Source organism: Manacus vitellinus, unplaced genomic scaffold (genome assembly GCF_001715985.3).
Source record: "Manacus vitellinus isolate BGI_N305 unplaced genomic scaffold, ASM171598v3 scaffold_27_pilon, whole genome shotgun sequence".
In the NCBI taxonomy this organism is placed as follows: Eukaryota; Metazoa; Chordata; class Aves; order Passeriformes; family Pipridae; genus Manacus; species Manacus vitellinus.
Window position 1 is genome coordinate 8111254 of NW_021940039.1, and position 22522 is coordinate 8133775.

General features: G+C 46.3%; 1 protein-coding gene across 1 annotated transcript in view; it reads right to left on the reverse strand.

Annotated features, from left to right (window-relative positions):
* PAPPA (pappalysin 1) overlaps positions 1-22522 on the reverse strand; it is a 181062-nt gene that overhangs the window by 37799 nt on the left and 120741 nt on the right. Inside the window, exons 11-15 of the mRNA XM_008920190.3 lie at positions 20646-20759; positions 20105-20240; positions 16288-16501; positions 7018-7183; positions 379-562 (exon numbers count right to left, since the gene is read on the reverse strand). Coding sequence (XP_008918438.1) covers positions 379-562; positions 7018-7183; positions 16288-16501; positions 20105-20240; positions 20646-20759 — 814 coding nt within the window. The remainder of the gene's footprint in view (positions 1-378; positions 563-7017; positions 7184-16287; positions 16502-20104; positions 20241-20645; positions 20760-22522) is intronic.

The window sequence follows — 22522 nt, forward strand, 5'->3', positions numbered from 1 at the left end:
CTGCCTTTCCAAATACATGGAGGAGGCATAGGAGAGAGACAGACATACAAAACAGAGAAGGCATGGGAAAGAAGATGAGAGAGTTCAATCAGATTTATCCCCACGACTTTTCCATGTTTTGGTTGTATGGAAGCAATATTCACTGTCATTACTGCCCGGCCAGCCGCGATCAAGGAAAGGTCAAAGGAAGGTAATAGAGAGATGCAAAGGAACTTAACTTCTAATATAAATAAACCTTCCACAGAGTCTCATAATTCTTCATACTTAAAATATCATGAATAATTCTAAAACAACAGCAACAGTAACATATATTACTGGTAGCAGTGTGTGTTAGCTGTGCAGCTCTCCCCAGGTCACTGTGCAGACACCCTCTGGTACCTTTCAGAAGAGCAGGAGGTCGGCAAGTGAAGGAGCATTTCTTGCCAAAGGTGGTCCCCTCGCTGCAGTTGAAGGTGGCTGGGTAGACGTGGTACTGGTCTGGGACACCGCAGTCCACAGGCTCGCAGGTCACCTGCTTGTTCCACTTCCCATCCACGCAAGTCATGGTGATGCTGGACTCCATCTGGAAAAAGATACACTCCTACAGCCACCACGGCCAGCAAGGGAGAGAGAAAAACCGCTTCAAGCCTAGCAATAGCCATTACTTTGGCTCACAAGTTAGGCAAAACCATGCCTGGCCTCTACCATCATCTTTTGGACAGGGCAGCAGCTCCTAAACTCACCAAAGTGCCACAAGAACAGTGTCAGAGAACCAGGATGTGTTTCTGTCACCTCTGCGGTGAGACACCACAGCGCTTCCATATGAAGAGCAGAGAACTGCAAATAATCCAAATTCTTGTGTGCATGGCCTCCCGAGACAAGCAGGGCACATGCTGTGCTGCCCTACGTTTGGGAAGGAGCACACAAGCCTGAGCTGTTGGAGCTGACAGCTGTCCCCATCCCTGTCACCCCTGCAGTGACACAGCCACTCCAAAGGGATCCCCACGTGCTTCTGAGTCAAACTCACTCTTGGGTTTGAAGTAAAAGCCAACCTGACATGGAACCATTTGGGACTCCTGTCCGAGGCTCTCCTGAGAGGTGTCAGTCACCCTTGGATGGGGGTGCCAGGGGAAGAGCCTTGGGCCACATCAGCGTTGTGTGCAGATACTGACAGCTGCTCTTATGGTTTCTCTGTCAGGGTGCCCCAAGGCTCCACACCAAATCAGGGCCCATGGACATGCAATCCTGAGAGACAGACCTTTTCCAGGAGGAGTTTGCCATCAACAGACCCAGGAGCATCCTGCCCATAACTGGCACTTGGCACTTGAGAGTCAATGCCTGTGCTCTGACTTCCCCAAAGTCACTCTGCTGTCACAGCTACACTTCTGTGGATCTGAGGAATAATCCAAACAGCACAGCAGACTGAAATCCTGAAGTGCTAGGGGCAAAGAAGGAAAAAGGGGGGAGGTAAAGGAGCCACCCATCCAAAGCTAAGACGATAAATTTACTGGATGACTGAAGAATAAACAGATGTTGGCAAAGACAACTGAGTAAACAACATATCCACTTTCTAATTAAAAATGGAAAATTATTAAAAACTGGAAGTGAAGAATCTAACTCTTCCCTCCGCACCAGAATAAAGAGAGGGACAGAAGTTTAGAAATGTGAGAAACCCAAACACGCGAGGGGGAAGATGCTGCCGAGGAATCTGACCAAGCCATACAGCAGCACTCCTCTGCCTCCAGGGAATATTTTATTCAGGGCTGGTATGCTCACAGGAGATTTGCACCGCCGACCATTGATCTGGGTTTATAAAAGGAAGGGGAATGTTTCTAACACACATCAAAGGGACCTGGATTCCCTTTTTGCAAAAACACCCTAATGGTTTCAACAGAAGTTCAGACCTGTCTCCCTTTGATATATGGTTGCATACAGAATGGAAAAAGCAGTCCCAGAGCTGAGAAACTGGACACTTCCCAAGTGGGCACAAAACCCCTTTTCTAGGCCGTGGAGTTTATTTAAACAGGGAACACTGCTGATGGAAAAAAATGTCTTTTCTACAAGTTTAGAGTAGCGCATTCTGGGATTCTCGGAGCGCTCAGGTGAAGTGACTCTCTGCGTTCTCATTCCCAAGTGGCTGTTAATTCTGCCTTTGCTGCTTATCAGAATATTTGATAAAGTTAAAAACTGTATATAAAATGTAGGCAGTTGATTCCTGGAAGACCCCTGTGCTTCCAGGAAGTCACAGTGTGGTGGCCACAGGAGAAGGGATGATAGAGCGTATTCCCATGTCTTGAAAACCATACAGACACATTTGCTCTCCAGGATGAGCTGCTCCAGCATTTAGCAAAGCTTCCTTTCCCAAATAACACAGCAGCACTGTGGCTGCTGGAACTCTAAAACATAAACCCGAGCTACTGATGTCAATAAACTCAAGCTAATGATGTCAGAGGCTATCCAAATGTTATGGAAAAGACATAGGTCTTGCATAGTATCTTGCTGGTTGCTGGATCCATACTGAACATAGGGAAGCTCTATGATAAGAGGTTCAACTCCAAGAATTAAATTTTTAGTGGTGGTGTAAATTATTGTTCCTACCACCTGATAGTGGCTGCACAAAGGAGTTTCTCTAATGACAGGGTTGCACATCAAATGTACCTCTACATACCACCAAATAAACAGCGCAAACTCAGAAGCAGGAATATAACACAAATATTTAAAGAGAGACAATATCTGTGCATGACAGATAGTCACATCTAACAAGAAGTAATGTTTTGCCTGAGCTAACACTTGTGAGAGTGTTTCGGCTGTGGCCGTGGCCTTTGTTAGCAGAAAGCTGCAGGACATTAGAGCCTGCTGGGAATGTGATGTGCCTGGGATCCCCTCTCCTTGGAAGGGATCCCTAACTATCCCCTTTCCTTTATTTGTCCCCATGTTCTAGACCTTGATGTGAAAAAGATAATAATTACTGTCTCCACATTTTCATCTCTGGCTTTTTCCCAGCAGTACTTTCCCTACAACAGCACTAACCTAACCTGTAAGAGTCCTTCCAGACCCATATAGCTTTTCCTGTTCCTGGCACACTGGGAAGACCATTCCCCTGCAGAGAAGCTGTGCCCACGTGGGTAAGACCCTGGCTTCTCAGCTTTTTCCCAGTTAATTTGTTCCACACTTTGTATGATGGAAGCTGAGGTTTTCAAGGTCAGACATAATAATGGCACATTTTAGAGCATGTCTATCATGTCATCACTTCAAGCAATTGGAGCACATGGAATTCAGCAGCAGAACATGACAGAGAATGTTCCCTGCGATGGAGAGAAAGACTGGTGGCTTTGATTGGAAGCACAGAGGACAAACCTGCCACAGAAATTCTCGCAGGTGGCACCCACCAGCTCTCAGCTTCCCTCTCTTGTGGTGTCTCACCTGAGGGTGGGATCACTGCAGGGCCCAGGGCAGGACCTCCAGAGGCTGAGCAGGAGCCCACCTCTCCCCAGCTCCATGCCACACCTCAGGGGTATTTCCAGGGGACTCAGCCTCAGCAGTGCTGCCTTTGGATCCAGCACTGGGTCTTAGTGGCAGCATCTGCCTCTGCCTTTGTGGATCTCCCACCCGGAGCTGAGCAGGCACGTGCCTGTTTCGCCTGTCTGATCTGACAAGGTCACCCAGCTCACAGCAGTCCATACAAAACACTTGGCTTTCTCGTCTGGCTTATTAGCTGTCACTTTGGGCACTTTGTGCTGCTTTGACTGGCATCACTGCAACTGCTTCCCTTCATGTCCTGCCTTCCAAAAGAGGCTTACGCAAGGAGGGAGGGTGGGCAAGGCGAAAAGAGGGGGGGCAAAATAGGGCCTCCAAAGATACAGTGTGCAGTACAGTGAAGAGGATGCAAACTTAAACAAATCTGGTGCCAGAAAGATTTGTTCCTTGGGACTTGCAACAGCCTGAGAGAATTCATGTCTCCTTCCTGCTGCCCAAGATTCCAGCCGGCTCCTTCTTCAAGCGATGCTTCACGTGTGAAGTTTCCTCTCCTTAAAAATGAACAGCTGTGCCCTCCCCTCTAAGTATTCTTCCACTTCTGCCCACTACTGTGCCTCTAATTGAACCCACATGAGCCGTGCTTTCTTTTCCTGGCATGATTGATGATGCCTTTGCACAACATTAGGGAGCTGCTGGGTTTTAAATAACACCTCTTGACCAGAGCAGCAGTGGTGGTGGCTTCAAGGAGAGATGACAACAAGCAACTGAATGAGTGGGTCTTTCAGTGAAGGACAAGGGGGAGGAAAGCAGTGAAAAACAAAAGGGGGAAAGAGAGAGAAGAGAAGAAAGAGCGATGGAGTTGTCGGGGTGGGGGGTGGGAAGAAATTGGGGAGGGGGAATGAAAACATCCCGAGATCATCTTTGTGGGAAAGATACATGAAGGATTTTGCTCCATCACTGTGCAAAGCCCTTTGTTGTTGTTGCTGAAGTGCCTAAATGAGGATGAGGGAGAGCCCAAGAGCCTGTAAACAGCTCAGCTTTCTTTTTATTTTCAAGCAGCAAACAGTTTCTGCTGCACAGAGTGCTGATGGGTTTTAGGGTTTGGTGATTTTACGTAGTTTAACAGAATTTGGGAATGGGAGCTTCTCACAGGGGGAATGAATGAATGTTTTGCCCTAAGACTGATTAAAATGGTGGCTTCAGAAGACACAGAGGCCAGAAAGTGCAGAAACTTTTAAGAAGATTTTCAAAGACCCCTTAGATGTAAAAGATTGATTTGAAATGTGACTTGTGCCCCTGCATTTCTGAGGTGCTTTTGAAAATTTTGCTTTTAATTCTCTCTTCACCCTTTTTTTTCTGTCTTTCATTGAAATACGGAAGATAAATGTGGTTCAGATGCTAAACCAAGGTGTTTTCACTGGCCTGTGAATCATCTTCATCAGCATGCAGTGGCCATGGGCCACTGCTGTTCAGTCTGCTCTTTGGGACATTGCACCTCACCTCAGCCTCCTTCCTACCCAAGAGTGTGAAACACCAACGTGTGTAAAGCTACTTTCCTTCCTCCTCTTCCTCATGCAGCCCAACACACTGACAGTTAAATGAGAAAAAAATAATCTCTAGATCTTCAAATCAGTCAAACAGGCAAAATATCCAACTAGACAACAGTGAAGCAACCAACAGCTTTGTGCAGGGTTCCTCAATCATGGCAGCAAGTCCCTCTGATAATGGACAACAAGCCACAAACCCTTTCTCACCCCAAAATGACTGTGACTGGAAGAGGAGCTGAAGCTGGGAAGCAATTGTGGAAGGAGCACAATGCAATTTGACATGAGAAATCCAAACCATGGATTCTGGACTTTCTCAGATAATTCATATCTTGCCTACACATTCCACAAGTTCTGTCTTGAAGCACCTGACACAAAGAAATAAAACAAGATGATAGTGAAAGAAACTGTCTGCTCCTTTTCAACAGATCTCTGATGAGCACAAATAAACTTATAAAGCACATGTTTAATGTGCTTAGCTGATCATGAGTATCTTTAGGATGCTCCACTTCTTCCCTCATTGGAACAGTGAATGCACAGCACTGAGCAAAACAAAGCCATTGGCCTCGGGGGGTTTTACTGGTGGAAAAAAGACGAGGAAGTGCAATAGCAGACCAGGGTGAGAGGAAGTGTGTTGTAATAGGCAGTGAATCATGTTAGCTAGGGGTGCTAAAATCCTCCCCTCCTGTCATATGAGTCTGATCAAGGCTCTGAAACCAAACTTCTTGGGGCAAAACCATACACAGTCGGCAGAGACTCCCCAAAAGGTAATTCCTGCCTTTAAATAACAGGGTGCTGGTGAAGCGTGTTTAGGCTGTTTTATTTGGTTTGAGACCCCTGTGTGCCCCATGTACCCTATGTACAGATCCCTTCCATTCAGGCTCGTTTGAGAACTTGTTTTCTGCTCTGTAAAAATGCTCAGCTGGAGCTGGGGTTCTGGTGCTGATGCCAATTAGGATGGAAGAGGCCCAGCTCGCGGGGTCCTGTATTTGTTTTGTAATTGAGTTGAAAGGGCTGACTCATTCCCCTCCACTCTGTCTCCCCCCTCTGCGAGCTTATGAAGAACACAGTATTTCACAAATACAGACAGGCTGCTGAGTGCGGCTGCCCCGGCTCCCCCGGCCCCAGATGTGTGTGCTGCCCCAGATGTGTGTGCTGCCCCAGATGTGTGTGCTGCCCCCACAACTTGTGAGAAGGTGCTGATGGGGGAAACCACCCCCACATCACGCTCACAGGATCTAGAGCAGCATTAGAGGTGAGAGCACAAACTGAGGTGTCTGCACCCACCTATCCCAAGCACCCTGCTCCCAGGGACATGCCAAGGCTGGGCCATGTTGCACATGCACCTCATCCACCTTCCCCAGCCTGAAGTACCTTCATTTTTTTTAATGTTTAAATACTTTCATAGTATCCCTCAATACCTCCCTCACTGCATGAAGGCATACTGCTTTTGTAGGACATCCTCTGTAATCCATGCATTAATAAAGAGGATGGGGAGCACTGCCTGCCCCACCAGGGAAGGTTTTTGGTGATTCGTTTGGAAGCACAAAGGTTTGGGTGCTTTTTTCCATCCCCTCCATACCGTACACGTCAGCATGTGGTTGGAAGCAGATGGACTGAAAAACTGCAAAGGAGTTAAGACACTGCTAGCCTCAATCCCAGGACTAAAAAGGGAGGTATTTTGCCCAGAAATTGGTTGTGCAAAAACACAAAACACCCTACTCCCAAAACACCAGCCCCGAGAAACACTGTTTGGCTGAGTAGAGTCAGTTGGATCAAAGGACTGAATACACATTTAAACTTTGTGGGTTGAAAATTTCTGAAGTTGGGGAACATCTGAGCTTAGTTCATTGTCAGTATCTCTTCCTACAGAGGGCTCCTGTTCTGATGAGAAGTATTTGGATACGACCTTGTCCCAAGGCTGAACTGAGACTTCGGGGTTTAGGCTGGGTTATTTCTCAATTTCTCCACATGTGTTAGCTCATCCCTTGTCATAAAAAGCCCCAGAAGAACAAACCTGGCTCTTGATGAGATCATCATCCCTGTGGACGTGCAGGATGTGGCCGGTCCTGCAGCTCACGTTGCACTGGGCCCCGTTGTACCAGCCGCCGGTGCAGTTCAGCACTGCGTGCTCGATCTCCAGCTTCTGGCAGTCCGTGGCTTCACAGGAGTAGTGGACACAGCTAGGAGGGGGACAAGAAGTGGTATTTTTAGTGAATTCATTTAATTCCTCCCACAAGAGCAAGTGTGTCTGACTGACAGATTCGTCGCTCGGAGAACGCGCCGAACCCAGCCCGGCAAAGGGCTCCACACCCTCTTGTTACACCTTCTGAAGGACAGGGGCAGTGGCAACACAGAGGACAGTGAAGGCAAATTACAGGTCTTGTGGCAAAAAGGAAGAGCTTGCCAGTTCTGCAGAATTACTTTGTGTTCTGCAGTATTCATCCGCACTATGACCTTCCTACTCCTGTACCATCAGCCAACCATCCATCCGTCCACCCCGTCAAAACACTCTCCCTCCAAGAGCAGTCCTTATGCCCCATCCACTTTTAAATCTGCTGAATTCAGAAGTGCCTGATATTGGTGGTGATAAGTGTCTGTGTGTATGTGTGAGGAGGGGTTTCTGCGATAGACACTCTTATCTTTGAGAAACTCGGTTGAAATCATCACATTCATTTTATTTCACCTTACGAGGAACACCAAAACATCAGCTGTGTAGCTGTGTTGATAAGCTCTTATCAAGCTCAGCAGCATGCTGTCATTTCAGATCTCTCCAGTTGCTGTCCTGCCATCCATAAAATGTTTCCCCGGATGGAAACTGTCTGTTCTCCCTCCAGAAAATTATTGTAACATTTAGCACGACTTGTTAAAAGGGATTTTTGTTTTATTTTTACGTACATAGAGATGGCTGGTTGACACAAAATCTTTCACCATCTCTGATGACCTGAGTCAAACATTATAGCACATGTTCAAATGTGAGTATGGGGCAGTCCCTCAGCTAAACAGCAATGAAAACGCTGAGAGTCTTAGAGCATGAGGGGAGATTAGACTAGGTAGAAGGAAGAAATTCTTTTACAGTGAGATTAGTAAAACACTGACACAGGTTGTCCAAAGAAACTGTGGATGCTCCATCCCTAAAAACATTCAAGGCCAGGTTGGACAGGACTCTGAGCAACCAGATCTAGTTGAAGATGCCCCTGCTCACTGCAGAGGGGTTGGATTAGATGGGCTTTAAAGGACCCTTCCAACCCAAACCATTCCATGATTTTATGTGCAAAGACTTTTTCTGGATTATAGACAAAATTTCTGGGGTTAAAGACTCCTACAAAGTGATTTATTTTGGCTGAAAATTAAAATGAATTTAATTTAAATAAATTAGTTCTGAGGAGGGGAAACATTGGCTTATTTCACCATCCATGTGGGTAGGGAAGAACCTGAAATGCAGAAAGGTATAGAAAGAAGGGAAAGCAAAGCATCAATACACATATTTTAAAATGGTTTTCAAGCAAGCTATTCCTGTGTCCTAGAAAAAAGGGTTAACAACCACCAAAACCCTGTCCAGCTTAGTAAGCCCTGACTTAGCACGTACATGGTGTTTTGCTGTGTTCAAAACACTGTGCAGACATTATCTAATTAATTTTCATGACACCCCCGCGAGACACCTGGGCTGGTATTGTTATCCCCATGTTACTGATAGAGAAGCACATCTGCACATGTCTCTACTGAGCTCTAGATCAGATTAAATGACAGTATTATGTACCTCCACAACTCATTTCTCTGTCCCAGACTAGTGCTGTATGGGAAGTGCCCACTGCTGGTAATTTAAGGTTGCTCGTTCAGTGCCGGCCCTTCCCTGGTCTGTGATGAGCCATAAACCATTTCTACATTCAGAAAGACCTTATTTCCTCATGGTGCACAAAGTATGGCCACTGACAGGACTGAGGGAGAATTCCACCTCTGTGTTGGCCAACTCCATACCTTTGTATGCAGCAAACAGCGCCCTGTCCATCAGTACCACAACTCTGATGCTCATCTCTTCTGCAGAATAGACAAGAGCTGACCTACCCAGAGTGATCTTGCCCTCAAGGATGATCCCCACACACCAGACTAAGGGTTTCACATGTTTTCCAGCCACTGCAACTCACAGCCTGACATACAGATTTAAACTGCCTTTGATTTCACTTCATACTGATCAATAAGACTGTGGGTGAAAATGCCATAAAAGCCAGTGGGCAGCATATCCTCATGCCCAGGTGGGCCTCATTGAAGGGAAATGAGGTGAGGAGAACAGCCATGTGCAGTTGCCTTGCAAGTGACCAACACAGGAGTGTGAACTACAGACTTTACTCTGTTTTGGTAGCAGCTCCCCGAGCCTTACTAATCTGAATTACAAACCTTACCAACCTCATGGCACTGCCAGTTGAGTAAGTCCTCAATTGACCTCAAAAAGAATATCTCAAGTTGGATGTTGAGTGAGAGCACTAAAAGATGAATGATGTGTTTTTGAACCCTCCCTCCACGTCCCAGTCCCACTGATCCATGAAGGTGAACTCTCGCTTTGCTCCCCTCTATTTTTCAGATGGTGAGGCTGCAATAAAAGTTCCTCCCGTGCCAGGGCTTCAGCAACAAGTAAGTTGACTCATTGAGGAAAAAAGCAAGCACTATTGCCAAGCCACTCTTCTCAAAAGTACATATTGCAAACCTTGACTCCCCATTGCAAAACTCCCTCAAAATCTGAAAACCATCTTCCACTAAAGTTGAAAAAATAAAATAATAACAGACTTATTTAATCTAATACTTATGTGAATTAATGTAGCACTGAATTTGGCCTTGAATGGCTTCAGAGGGAAGGATGAGCCTAAGGAAACCTTTGCAATTTGCACAGAGGGAAATCTGGAGCAACGTCACCGCAGTCAGTGGCATCGCTTTTCATTTCCATCAATGTAAAGGAGAAAAAGAATCCGGTTTCTTGAGTTCAGATCAGGACACCAGATGAGCAAGCCTGGGCTTAAAAGTCCTACAGAACTGAAACACCACAGACAAAGGCATTAAGAAACACTTATTGTGATGTTCTTCTCTCTGTTTACAAGTCCCCTTGTGGTCTCCTGAAATGGCCAGGGAACATTTTTAGCCACCCCCTCCAGGCTCCAGATTATGCCTCGGTTAGCAGATCATCTGGGCAGCCCTCTCTGTCTGTAACTCTATATGAATGACTTCAGTGACAAACAATACAACCATTCACTTTTTGTAAAAAAACAACCACTGCCACCAAATGTTTCCAATTTAAATATTTCTGGTTCTCTAGCTACTGGTTCCAATTTGGTATCAGCTACTGTCAGCCATAAATCCCAATGAATTTTGAAGTCACGATCCTGAATTGAGTTCTGCAAATGCAGAATTAAGAAGGAGAAATGAATATCTCCAAGTAGGAAGTTTGGACAAAGAACCCATCACATCCATTTGTGGATTACAGAAGCTCTTGCATGGGTTCTGCCATTTAAGAGTGGTCAATCATCACATGTTCCAGAAACTGTGCATTCCTCGGGAAAGAAACAATATAAGAGTATCTGAGAAGGAAATCTCTTAGGCTTTAACTCATGTTGATTCCTGGCATAGGAGAGTCTATCCTGTTTTCTTGCAATCAATATTGTGTGACTTCATCAAAACCACCCATTTCAAGTCGTCCCTGGTCTACCCTAACTCCCCAAATTCCTTACTCAGAGTATGAGCTGATCTGGACCAAAGCTTCACAAGGGACCCAAGGACCACTCTAATGATTTACTTGAACAAGTGTTGGTGTCTGGGATATTCCCTGACAAGTGTTTATTTTACTAAGTCCACTTCAGGATTCACTTGTCCCTTCCCTTCCCCTGGCAGTGTACGATTTCCTAAAACAACATCTTCACACCGAGGCGGGTGCAAGGAGCAGTGGATTTCTTGCACACATTCCATTGCATGTTAGAAACAGATCAAGGCAGACTGTTTCAATGAAGTAAAAAGCCCTGAATTGAGTTAGCTTCACATGTAGGCTGAAGTTCTGAGCCAGTTCTTGCTTTATTCAAATCCATTCTGCCCATCCCTAATCTAAACGAGCTCAGTCATTAGGCTCTAAATCTGTATTTCTTTGTGCCAATATTGGCCCCAGTTCAGCAAGGCACTTAAATATGTGCTTAACTTCAAAAGCACAGTTAAGTCCCACTGATAGATTTGACTACAGGGGGATGTAAGCAAATAGCTGAGGGCTTGGCTAAATTGGGGCCTTAGTGACACAATCCTAGAAACATTTGTATTTTAACATGTTTATAGAAAATTATAACAATTAAGTGGAGCTCTTCCTTCCTCACATAAAACCAAGCCAGGACTTCCTCTTTCAAGAAGCTTACAGCAGCCAAACTTTCTTTTCCTAACCCTGGGGTCAAGCACTTTTCCAAGAAATCATCTTAATGTGGTGCCTTAATTATTTGTTTCCTTCATGAGAGCTCTGACACATAGATATAACAGGTGAGTATAAAAGCTCCTGAGAAGAGCCACACCATTATCTCTTGTATATGGGAAAAACTCCCTTTTTGACATTCTGGGACAGGCTGGGCTGGAGATCTGAACTGCAGTTTGGTTTTGTTCTAAGCCACCACACATTCAACTCACACACGTGTAGCCTTCTGAGGGGTCTTCCAACAGATTTATCCTTACAGTGGGTTTGTATTCTCCTCTCTAGAGGTTCTTCTAAGGGCAAGAGTGGGTTCTTTCTCTCTAAAACAAACATACATGCAGTATTTTGAAAAGCAGATGTTGCTAGCCCCATTCTTTGCTGTAGAAATAAAAGTATGAACTGCAGAGGTGGCAATGAATTTGTTTTCTCCAGTCTTCAGCTAAAAGACGTCATCTCTTGTATTAACACAAAATCTCGAAGAATGTATTCCCAAATCCTGAGGGCTGGATGGGAACTGGTGAACCTGTGCCACTGGAAGAAAGCTCAAGCCTTTTCCTAAAGAGGTGTTTGCCTTTGAATCTGGTCCATGAGAGTGACCGAGAGGATGGTATCACCTGTGGTCCTTCTGACAGCAACCCCTACTTCAAACTGAGAGTCAGAACACAGCTAAACCCAGAGATTTACAGAAAATACTTCCTCCAACCCCAGGTAAGCTGTGAGGGAAGGAGAAGCACAAACCAGCAAGTTCCCACCAGCGTCAGGGCAAATTCTCCTCGGGGACCAGCTCTGCCCCCAGCCTGCCTGCCCCCCGTCGTGTGAGTTATTCCTGCCTGGGGGGGTCCATATTGAACTGATAAAGCTCTCAAAGCCCCGTCACCCTGCCAGCTTGGAAGTGGGACCGTGTCCCTGGGCGTTTGCAGCCCCACAGGTCTCCCTGCCAGAGTCTGTCCAGGCGAACAAAGAAAACGCATCGCCTTCCACTTTAATAAAAGCCAAATGATGCCGTTTGCCAATTACCAAAATGGGGCGAAGGTTAAAAACCCATTGAATTATAACACATGTCACGGACCAAAGCTTCTATGATTAACAGTTCTGTGAGAAATTCATTAATTTCACCCGAAGCAAGCTGACAGAGATTGTGCTTAATGACAGAACGCAGGGCAGGGGAAAGGCGGCCGAGCCGGGAAAGAGAAAGCTGCATTAATTCACAACAAAAAGAGACGAGGAAACCCTTTTTTCCTCTTACAAAAAGGAAAAAGGAAAAAAAAAAAAACCAAAAACACAACTGGAGTTGTAAAGAGCAGTTGCATTTGTTCTGCTGCTGAAGATTTATCTTCATCATTTCTCGTTGGGGAAGCAGACAGCAGGAGAGAGCAAGACAAAGAGAAGAGCTGGAGTGGGCTACGTCTCCCTGGGGCTTGTTTGGGGCAGTGAAGGGTGAAGCTTAGAGGATGGCTTTCCGTGGAAGCAAGGGTAGGTGATGGTGTGATGACCAGGGGTGGGCCTGGTCCCCCCCTAGGTGTCAAACACCCCGGTGTGCACACTTCTGGAGGGTGGTAACCCCAAAATCTCCCCTGCAGAAGCAATTTTGAAGCCATAACAGTGAGTTTGTGGCAAGACTTAACCAAACAAAGGAAAGAGAAATCTTTTTGCTACACTGACTAGAGAGCACAAGGTGCTGCACGATGTGGGGTATAAAGACTGGAGAGCTGTGGGCAGCCAGTGGGGCTTGTCTTCTGTAGGAACATGGAGTTAATGGGGGATTAGGAAGATGGAAACTCCTGAAACTCACAATTCTGACAGCTGAACTGGGGAGTCTGCCTGGGTTTTCATGCCTCCTGCCTGCAGTTTCCAGGAGAGGAGCGATGGCACCAGGTGTGATAGAGGAGAGGTCTGGTGACCACAGCAGGGAAATGCCACCAAGGGAAAGCAGCACTTCACAAAAACTGCCTTGCCAGGGATGGGAGACCCCCCCGGGGATGTTTCCCACCCAGAGAAAAAGACAAAATCCTGATTTTTGAGAAATGCTGTCAAAGGCAGCCCCAGTGCACCAGGGGTGGGAAATTACACCTCTGCTTCTTCACACCCGATTTCACCATCCGCACCACAAGGCTACACAGGAAATGATGGAAGTTTAATAACCTGAGGTATAAAGTGGAAGAGAAGAACTACCTAGGCCGTTATATCTGGTCTGAGGATGTAATGTGGACATAAAGCCTGTCATTTTTACAGTTCGTCTCCAGCAGTGAGGGAAACTTCTGCTGAAAACAAAAAAAAGAGCCCATGGTCAGCGGCAGCAGAAAGACCAGCAGATGGAAAGTACAGAGTAGGTTTATTTTCAAACTCTCTATAAATGTCTTTAGGAGGATTGAATGGATTTTCAAAAGAAGTAATGTTGACTGAGGATGCCTATAAAGTTCAATGGGACTTTTACATTTAAGCTCCTTTTTCTCTAAAATATTAACTAGAATACATACCTCAAGAAAGAAGAGTGAGCACATGTTTTATTTTCAGTTATTAAGTTTTCACTAACCCATGGGAGGGATCCATTCACCTTCAAAATAAAGGCTGTGTTAACTTTTAAGGGCCGATATATTTCTTTTCCCTCTCAATTTTAAAATCTGCACCCTTGCCTAGAAGTGTCTGCATCTGGCTATAAATCCTCTCCAAGCAAAATAATTCTCCTTGAAGAGAGAGAAATAATACCTCTTGCAGAGAGAAGCCAAAAGCAGGCAAAAATATCCGTCTTGACCTAAGGAAAATGAAAGCAGTCAAATTGATGCTTACACATAGGAGAGAGAGTTCCTTTAAAAATTAAATAAATACTCTAAAAATCATATTAGGCAAATGCAACCGGTGGGGAAAGGGGAGAAGGGAAGGATGGGCAGTGTGGAACTGGCATTCCAAGGATGGGGAGACCACGAGCACAGGAGGCAGAAAACCCACATCCAGCCTCTGAGCTGGTTAAGAGTAACTTTTAAAAATCTCTCCTATGTGCTTCCTGGATTGGGTAAAACATCTGAGGAAAAAGACAGCAGTGACAGCAAAGGTGTCACCTATTTCCTGGCTGCACAACTTAATAACTTAATGCACAGCTTTCTCTACACCTTGGACACTTGAATTTCTTGGAATTTCTTGTACAGAAGAAAGCAGATATGGTCATCCTAAATGATCTTATCACAAGGCAAACTAGGGCTTCTCCACTGTACACTGTCATCAGTGGAAAAATCCCACTGTTTTCAATGGCCTTTGGATCAGGGCTTTACTTCAGAGACTTTCTGGTTCCTTGACAGACATGGGAAACTTTATAACAAATCCAGAATTGAAACGTTACTTTGAACAAGTGAGGCTCGGATGAAAGTTTTTGAGAGCAAGGGGCTGAGAGGGTTCAGTGCATCCCGAAAACAAAACAATGCCAAAAAAAAATCAGGAAGAAAAATAAGAGGCAAAAGGCGGGCGAGTCTTCCCCAAGAGATTTCTAAAGGTTGGTTTGCTGGGCTGCAGAGGCTCACTGAAGCTTTGCCCTAGGGGAATGCATTTTTTATTAAGGAAATAACTTTCTAAACACAGAGCACTTCTAATTCCATAAGTGAACAAATGGTTCAATTCCTACTGAAAATCTGAGAGGGAGGAGGAATGTGGTCCTGTGTCTCAGCCCTCTTGAGCTCCCTGTTGCTTCTCACCATCTCCTTCCAGTGGGTCTTTCTCGCTCTTTTTCTGTCCCGGTCCTGCACTGGGGATTCGCCAAACTTCCACAACCAGACTTCTCATCTGAAACTTGATCCTGCTGTCTTTGGGCCTCTGAATTTATACAACCTATTGCATAGAATGATCAGACGCCTTGAATCTAGGTCAGAACACACTGACTGGATTGATTTAGCTATAGATATGCTCCTTTTTTTTAAATTTTATTTTCCCTTCCCTCTCCCCCTTCTCACCCTCCTGCCTTTCCTGGAATAAAAGCAGGTCCTCAAAACAAGCCAGTACATTATCAAAAAACCTGACAGCTTGCTTAGGAGGCTGAGCAGAGGTTTGTTGGGATATGCAACTTGTTTTACTATTGCTGCCGCTATGGTATGACGACTGCTCACAACTTTGAATGCACAAAGGAAGAAAAAAAATTATTCTTTCAGGGGTTTTGCTAAATTCTCTCCTCTTCTTTTCACTGCCTCGCTGAAAGGATCCATGAAGCTGCCGCACCAGAGGCCAGGAAAGGTCACAATCTCTGTGGGATGCTGTAAAGCAGAGACTGAGAGGGGTTGGTGGTGATCTATTGATGTGTCTGTAATAACAACAAGAATAAAACGGTAGCCATAAACCTTTCATCCTGGGGGGTCCCACAGAGCTTTTCAGAACGGGGGCCTGATCCAGAGGGGTGCTGAGGGTCCTTGCCCGGCCGTAAAAGCCCTGCAGATGCCGATGGCCACGGATGTGCTGAGCACCCGGCAGGATCCGGCCCCGCTGGGGCACAAGCATCACTTTGTCTCCGTGCAATCGCTTCCGTGGGAGGTCCCCGTGGCCCTCGGGCAGCACAAAGCGGTCGGGGTCGGAGCGGTGTGCGAGCGGCGAGAGCGATGCCGGGCTGGGGAGTGCACGGGGAGTTAACCGGCCCCGAGCTCCGAGCCCGGGATAAAGGAGGGAGGAGAAAGGAAGAGGAAATAATTCACTAGCGGCATCCCCCGTGCGGGTTAAATGTCCCATCCATCCCGATCAATGAGAACACTGCCGGTTTTTCAGCGGCCACACAAAAGGGTCGGCAGGGTTCAGCTGCTGTGCCCCTCCTGCCTCCCCCTGACCCCCGGCCGGCGCGGGGGGCGGTGGGTGGCGAGGCAGAAGGAAGCGGGATGACAGGCTCACCTCTGCTCCGCCGGGCTGTAGGTCTGTCCTCGCTGGCAGCTGCTGATGGTGATAGGGTCGAAGTTGTGGAAGGAACGCAGGGCCACCCCGGAGATGGCCACAAACTGGGAGCTGAAGCTAATGAGGACAGCCTGGGTGTGATAAAAAGGGTGACTGAGGTCATGGATGACGGGGATAATCAGGGGATTGTTCCTGCAGCTCAGGACGTGGACACCTGCCAGAGGAGAGACAAGATCAGAGGAAGGGTCAGACTTAACACAATTGCTTCCCGAGGCCGTGGGCACTTCAGAGGCATTTCACCCATAGGAATGGCCCTATAGAGCTGAAAAGTTATGGTAAGCTGCCTGGAGGGGCTTCCCAAATCACTCTGGAGAGCTTAGTGGAGAAGTATATCCCTCCAGACAGCTGAAGAAAGGCTGCCATTCTCTCCACAAGCGCGGCACAGGCTCTCAGAGCCGTTTCTTTAGACCACGGCTACGTTTCTATTGTGCCCTGTTAAATCAGGAGCAACCATCACGGAGGAAGCGGAGTTGCACTATTGTCCAACTGGTCTGGGAGAGGACAGTTGGGGCCTTTATCCGGCGCATCAAACGGTGCCGGCAGGCTGGGTGGCTTTGTGCACCACGGGCAGGGCACCAGTGGCCTGTTTGGAGCTGTGTATGTCATTAGCACTCGGTGGTAAACTTCTTTGCATGAGCTCTACACTGAATGTGCCCATTTTTTATTTATTTTTTTTTTTTTTGGATGGTTTCGAGCCTTAGGGTATCTTGCTCTTGGGTAGAAAAGGCAAAGATGGTGCTGGAGAGAGAAATGAGGGTGATGGTCCCACTGAGGGTTTTGCAGGGGATCTCACTTGAGGAGAAAATAGTGCCTTGGGAAAATAAAAATGTCTCAAGGTTGAGGTGCACGGAAACACCAGAGAGCTGACAAGGAGACTTCTTAATCCCTTTTCTCCAGCAGACAAGGCACTCAGTGGCAGCTGGGAAGAAATTCCCACCTTCAGGTAGAGGCAACCTGAATTCAGATGGGCCAAATCCATCTCAGGGGTAAGGCAGAGGACAGACAGCTGTCTGCTGGCCTCAGAACTCCTTAATTGAGATTCATGGCCTGACGCTGCCTGCAAAGCCCGGCCTCTGCAGCTCCGTGGCATCACTCCGAGGATCAGCTTGGCTCCAGATCCATTTGCTTCACTGGAGCTCCCCCAGCAATGGCTTTGGCCCAGGCCCTTTGGCTACCCTGATACACTTACAAATTTCAAAATAAAATAAACTCTATTTGCATGTTTAACTGGCTCAGGGATTTCTGTTATTATTATTTCTTTTTTTTTCTTCCCAGTTCGGATTTCTTGACTTAAAGGGGGAGAAATAAAAAAGTTTTCATTTTCTCCTTAGAAAGTGATTTCCTGTGAATTAAGACAGACTTTTGACCATGCTCTTTAAACTTCTATCTCCCACCCTCTACTTAAAAAAATCTTCCTGTAATAAAAAAAAAAAAAAATATAAAAAAGCAACTCTCTTTTTGTTTTGGTCTTTACCTGACCCTGGAATAACCTCCCTGTCTACTTGCCTCCCACAGGTCTTTTGATATCAGCTCCTTGTGGAACGGTGCACGTTTCTCACTTACAAACAGGTGCAGTTAATACTCAAAATCCCGGGTTCCCAAATTCCTTGAAAGTTTCTGCCTTCTCTGATGGAAAGCCAAGAAAGAACTTATGGTATGAGGCTGTTTATTCACTTCCATTTCATTCCTTGCTCTCAGGTGGTGTCCACAAGCAAACAGACCCTCAGAGCTGTGCTGCACTTGCTGTGCTTTCTGCCCCACACAAGGTAAACGGGGGCTGAACAGGTCAGGGTCATGTAACTCACCTGCCTTCAGTAACTAAAGACCCCTCATGGTGGCCACGCAGGGGATCAGAGCTGTCTCACGATCACCCCCATTTCTGGAGCTCTGCACCCACCTATTTGATGCTCAGTAGCTGAACCCTGGTGTCTACAATGGGTCTGAACTAACAGAGCTGAAGTATTTGGCATTCCAACCTTTCCATCTCCTACCAAGACTCAGAATAAGCATCACATTATTTTCTGGGAGTCCACATGCTAAAAACCTGTTCTGATCAAGGTGGGAAACTTCAGGTCTGGATAGGATGTGTTTTGCCCATGGGAGTGTCTTTAGCACACTGAAGACTGATGGAGCTTTAAGTTATTGCTACTTTCTTTTGGACGTACTTTTAGTTTGCCACTAATTTCTACATAAGACTGATTGACTGTCTGAAGTCAATCCTGCACCCAGTGCATGGCAACACTTGCATCTCAGCTGCAGCTTCCAGCTTTCCAAGGTGACAAATTCAAACACATGAAAGACAATATCCAGGAAAAGGACAATGCCAGAGCCAGAACTCAGACAAAACAGTAATGGGGAGCTCTGCCTGAGTGAGAACTGCTGGGCAGCCTACCTACACCTCTCCCCTGCTCCAGGCAGCCTCTTCTGAAAGGTCAGAGAGGCTTTTCCATGATGAAGGCAGCATTTCAGCTCTGAGGATGTCCAGGCATCAGGATGAGCCCTGCCAAACTTATGTTGCAACTTCATTGAGGATTTCAAAACCTAACCCTTAGTTTCCTCTTTGCTCCTCTTTCTTGTTCTCTTCCTCTCACAATCTGTCTGTGTGCCCCTATAAAATGTCACATTAAGTATTTGTTGGCAGCTCGTGCATCCATCATTTATATCTCAGAGGGAAAGAGTTATGTGCCACTGTTTTGTGAAAGGAGGAGGATAAGATTAATCCAAGGGCTCTGGCAAACTGGGAGCTATCCTGACTCAACCTGCACAACTTGCTATGAATTTCTGTTTATTCTTGGACAACAGACATCACATTTATTTTCTTTCTTTTCCTCCACACCCCAACGAATTCCATATTATCCTGGATACTCATCCAACACCTGTCAATGTGTGTGTCCCTTCTAGTAGGAAGCTTGTTTGAATTTCAGCTTGTCAAAACTGAAAAGTTATGACAGAACAGAAAGTTGATGGGTGAGAGTGGTGTTTCCCTAAAAACTGCTCTTGAGGTGACCTGGCCAGCTTTCTTCCCAATGGAAAAAAAAAGGCAGAGAACAGCTGGAAAGGGATTATGCAAGTCCTGTCATGACACGGAGTTGGGAGCTAGGGAGAGCTCCTTGGTCCTGGAGCCTCAATGCAGCCTGAATCAATTCACCAGACACAGCTTCCCCAGGTTCAGGGCCCTGTGCCAAGGGTAGGGACAAAAATGGTCCATCCTGGCACTTCAGCAGAGCTGCAGATCCACAGCCTCTGTCAGGCACCTCTGCTTGAGGCCACACCCCGGTGTTAGACCTTCATCAAACCTGAAATACTTCACATGAAGAATGCTGGCCACCAAATAGCTGTGGAGACCTCCCTGCAAGCAAGACTAGAGATCACCCAACACACCCTGTGAAGCAGAAGTGTTTGCTGCAGCAGCAGCTGGAGCAGGTCCCTCACTCCCTGCTACCAGGGGCTCATCTGTATCACCATCAGTGTCTCTCCAGGGCAGTGCTGGTGTGAAGCACTGAGATAGTGCTGATTTTGATGACTAAAAAGGAGCTAATCACTTCTGAACACACAATGAACAGCTATGGAGAAATGTCTGCATAAAATGATGCACCATATTCAACAAACTCTAGAGAGACTCAGGGCTTGGAGCATTAAACAAGCATATTTTTGTCTAATTCTGAAAAAAACTGAGCAGGAGTACTGGTCAGTTTGTGAACAGAGGCATCATCAGATAAGCAAGCAATAAGGAGGGAGTTTAATAAAACAGTCTTACCAAGATCGTGGCTTTGCTCTTTGGTGTCAAACAGCTGCACACCAATGGTCTCCTGCTTCTGATCCAGGTAATAGGTCCCATCAGTGACCAGGTGAACTAGGACTGCTGCAGCTACCATAGGCTGGGAAAAATAAGCCTGGGAAAACACAAAACCCACAAAGCCTGAGGTGGGAAATTATGGTGGGCTTTAAAAAATCCCCAGGAGTCAATCCGGGACTTTTAAAAGGGCAATTCCCATCCCAGGTCACAGAGAAATCTTCTCTTCCAATCTCTCCTACACAAACTAGATAAACTCCAGTCAAACAGCCCTGCAGCTGTAACCCCTCAGAAATTCAATAGCCTTGTCACATGGGAGGGGACTTCACCACTGAGTCTCCAGACAGTGCTCAGAGACATTGTTTTGCTGTTTTGCTCCAAAAATACTTCAAAGAAAGGAGCAGCTCGGTCCTGGGAAGGCTATCCCAGTGATATTTTGCCTGTTGGAGAAACTTTGTACAGGCAGGCAAAGAGGAAACTCCTGAGTGACATGTGCACTTCCTACCTTGAGCCAGAAAATGGTCTGTGTCATGTGGGAGTACTGGAAGTTGGCTGTGCAGGGGTACCAGGCGTACTGGGAGACACCATCATTCAAGTCAATCACCTTAGTCCGACACACCTGGAAAAAGAAGCACCAAAACAGACATAGATGACAGTAAGGAAAGGTTATGACTCTTTAAAGTGTGTGTGGGAAAGTCCAGGTGCACTGCTAGAATAAAATAATGCATCATAACAATGCCTCTGAATACATTGAGATTATTCAGAAGTTAAGTTTCCAGGTCTTCCACCTCAATAAGAAAAACTGAAACGTGAAAAGGAGCTAAAGACTCCCAGCAGCTGGATGGCAGCCAGCAGTTTCCTCTGGATTTGGTACGAGGTCTTTGACGGCATTTTGAACAACTTTGTTCCCCACCCAAAAGGACCACAGTTCTTCCCACTGGAGTCAAAGTGACAATCACTTCTGAACGTCCCAGCTCACAGCACAGACAGTCTGGAGATTCCTCCACAGGGCTCCAGCACTGCCCTTTTTAAACCTGGTGTTCCTGGAACCCCAGGGGAGTTAGAGATGGATGTGTAAACTTGGTAGCCAGGAAAGTCCTGCCTCTACAACCCAATTTAAGCAAACTGGTTTCTTCTTTTGCTAACTAGTTCTGCAAGTGGAATCACCTTATTCTGCACCTTTCCATGGCAGGCAGCAGTGAGATTGGAAGCAAACTGCTCTTTTCAGTAAAGAACAAGTAGATGAATCCCAAGTGCTGGCACAAATGAAAAGCTCAAAGGAAGTGCCAGAATCTGAATACCAGAGAGCCTTGCAGTGCCATCAGTGTGTAAGATGTGAAAATGAAGCTGCAAGGAATGGTAGGATTCACCCTGAAAACTCTTCAGTGAAGCTGCTTCAAGAAAGAAACATGCACAACCACAGCCTTCACTCCCTTCACTGAGAAGGGAAATGTCCACCGTGCAAAAAGTAACTCCTGCATTAGAAGGATGATTCCTGCTGAGGCTCCAGGAGCACCTGAAGGGAGAACCTGTTGGGATTCACAACACTTAGGTGAACTCACTGACTCACCAGTCACGGGGATAAGAGGGAATTCCTTGTGGTCACACAGAATAGTGGCAGTGGAGCTACAACTGTAACCCAAGAGGCCAAACCATCCCCAGCACTTGTGCTGGCCACAGGACAGCCTAGGATGGATCCCACCACCTGGGCTGGGTGCTAATGGGAGTTATGTTGTCTTGGGGACACTTTTAATTTTCTTTCCAAGACCAGAGCCTGAACTGAGCAATCAGGTGGTGATGATGTGCTCTCAGTAAAGCTGTTCCCCTAATCAATTCCCCTGATTACTAAACCAAAAAGAAAACCCTGAGGTGAAACAGGAGAATTAACAGAGATGCTTTTGACCATTCAAAATCCTGTGTCCACTCAATAACTCTGCATGGAAATGCCCTCTTGGTCTCGGCAGGCAAAGTCTGGGCAGTGCAAAGAGAGCCTGGGATGCCTGGGAATGAGAAATCAGATTGGCTAAAAGTGAGGTAATCCCCTCTATAATCTGAGTCCCTCAAGGTCCAGCACAGAGGAATCTATGGGCAAAACATAAATCAGCTTTAATGGGCTGGAAGAAGATTTTTAGTTTATTTATTTTTTGAAACAACTGGGACCAAGCTTCATTGAGGCTAGCCAGTGGATACTGTTACATTTTACAGCAGAGCAAGGCTTTACATAAACTATCTTTGGCATTTGAAATCCAGGCCAGCAATTCGACATGTACCATTTCGCAACTCTCCCTTCTTGCGTTTTCAGCAGCCTGTCTCTTGTTGGGAGCATGGTTTTTATTTTAATACCTCTCCAGCTAGAGAATTTATCTTACCCACATCTGCAAT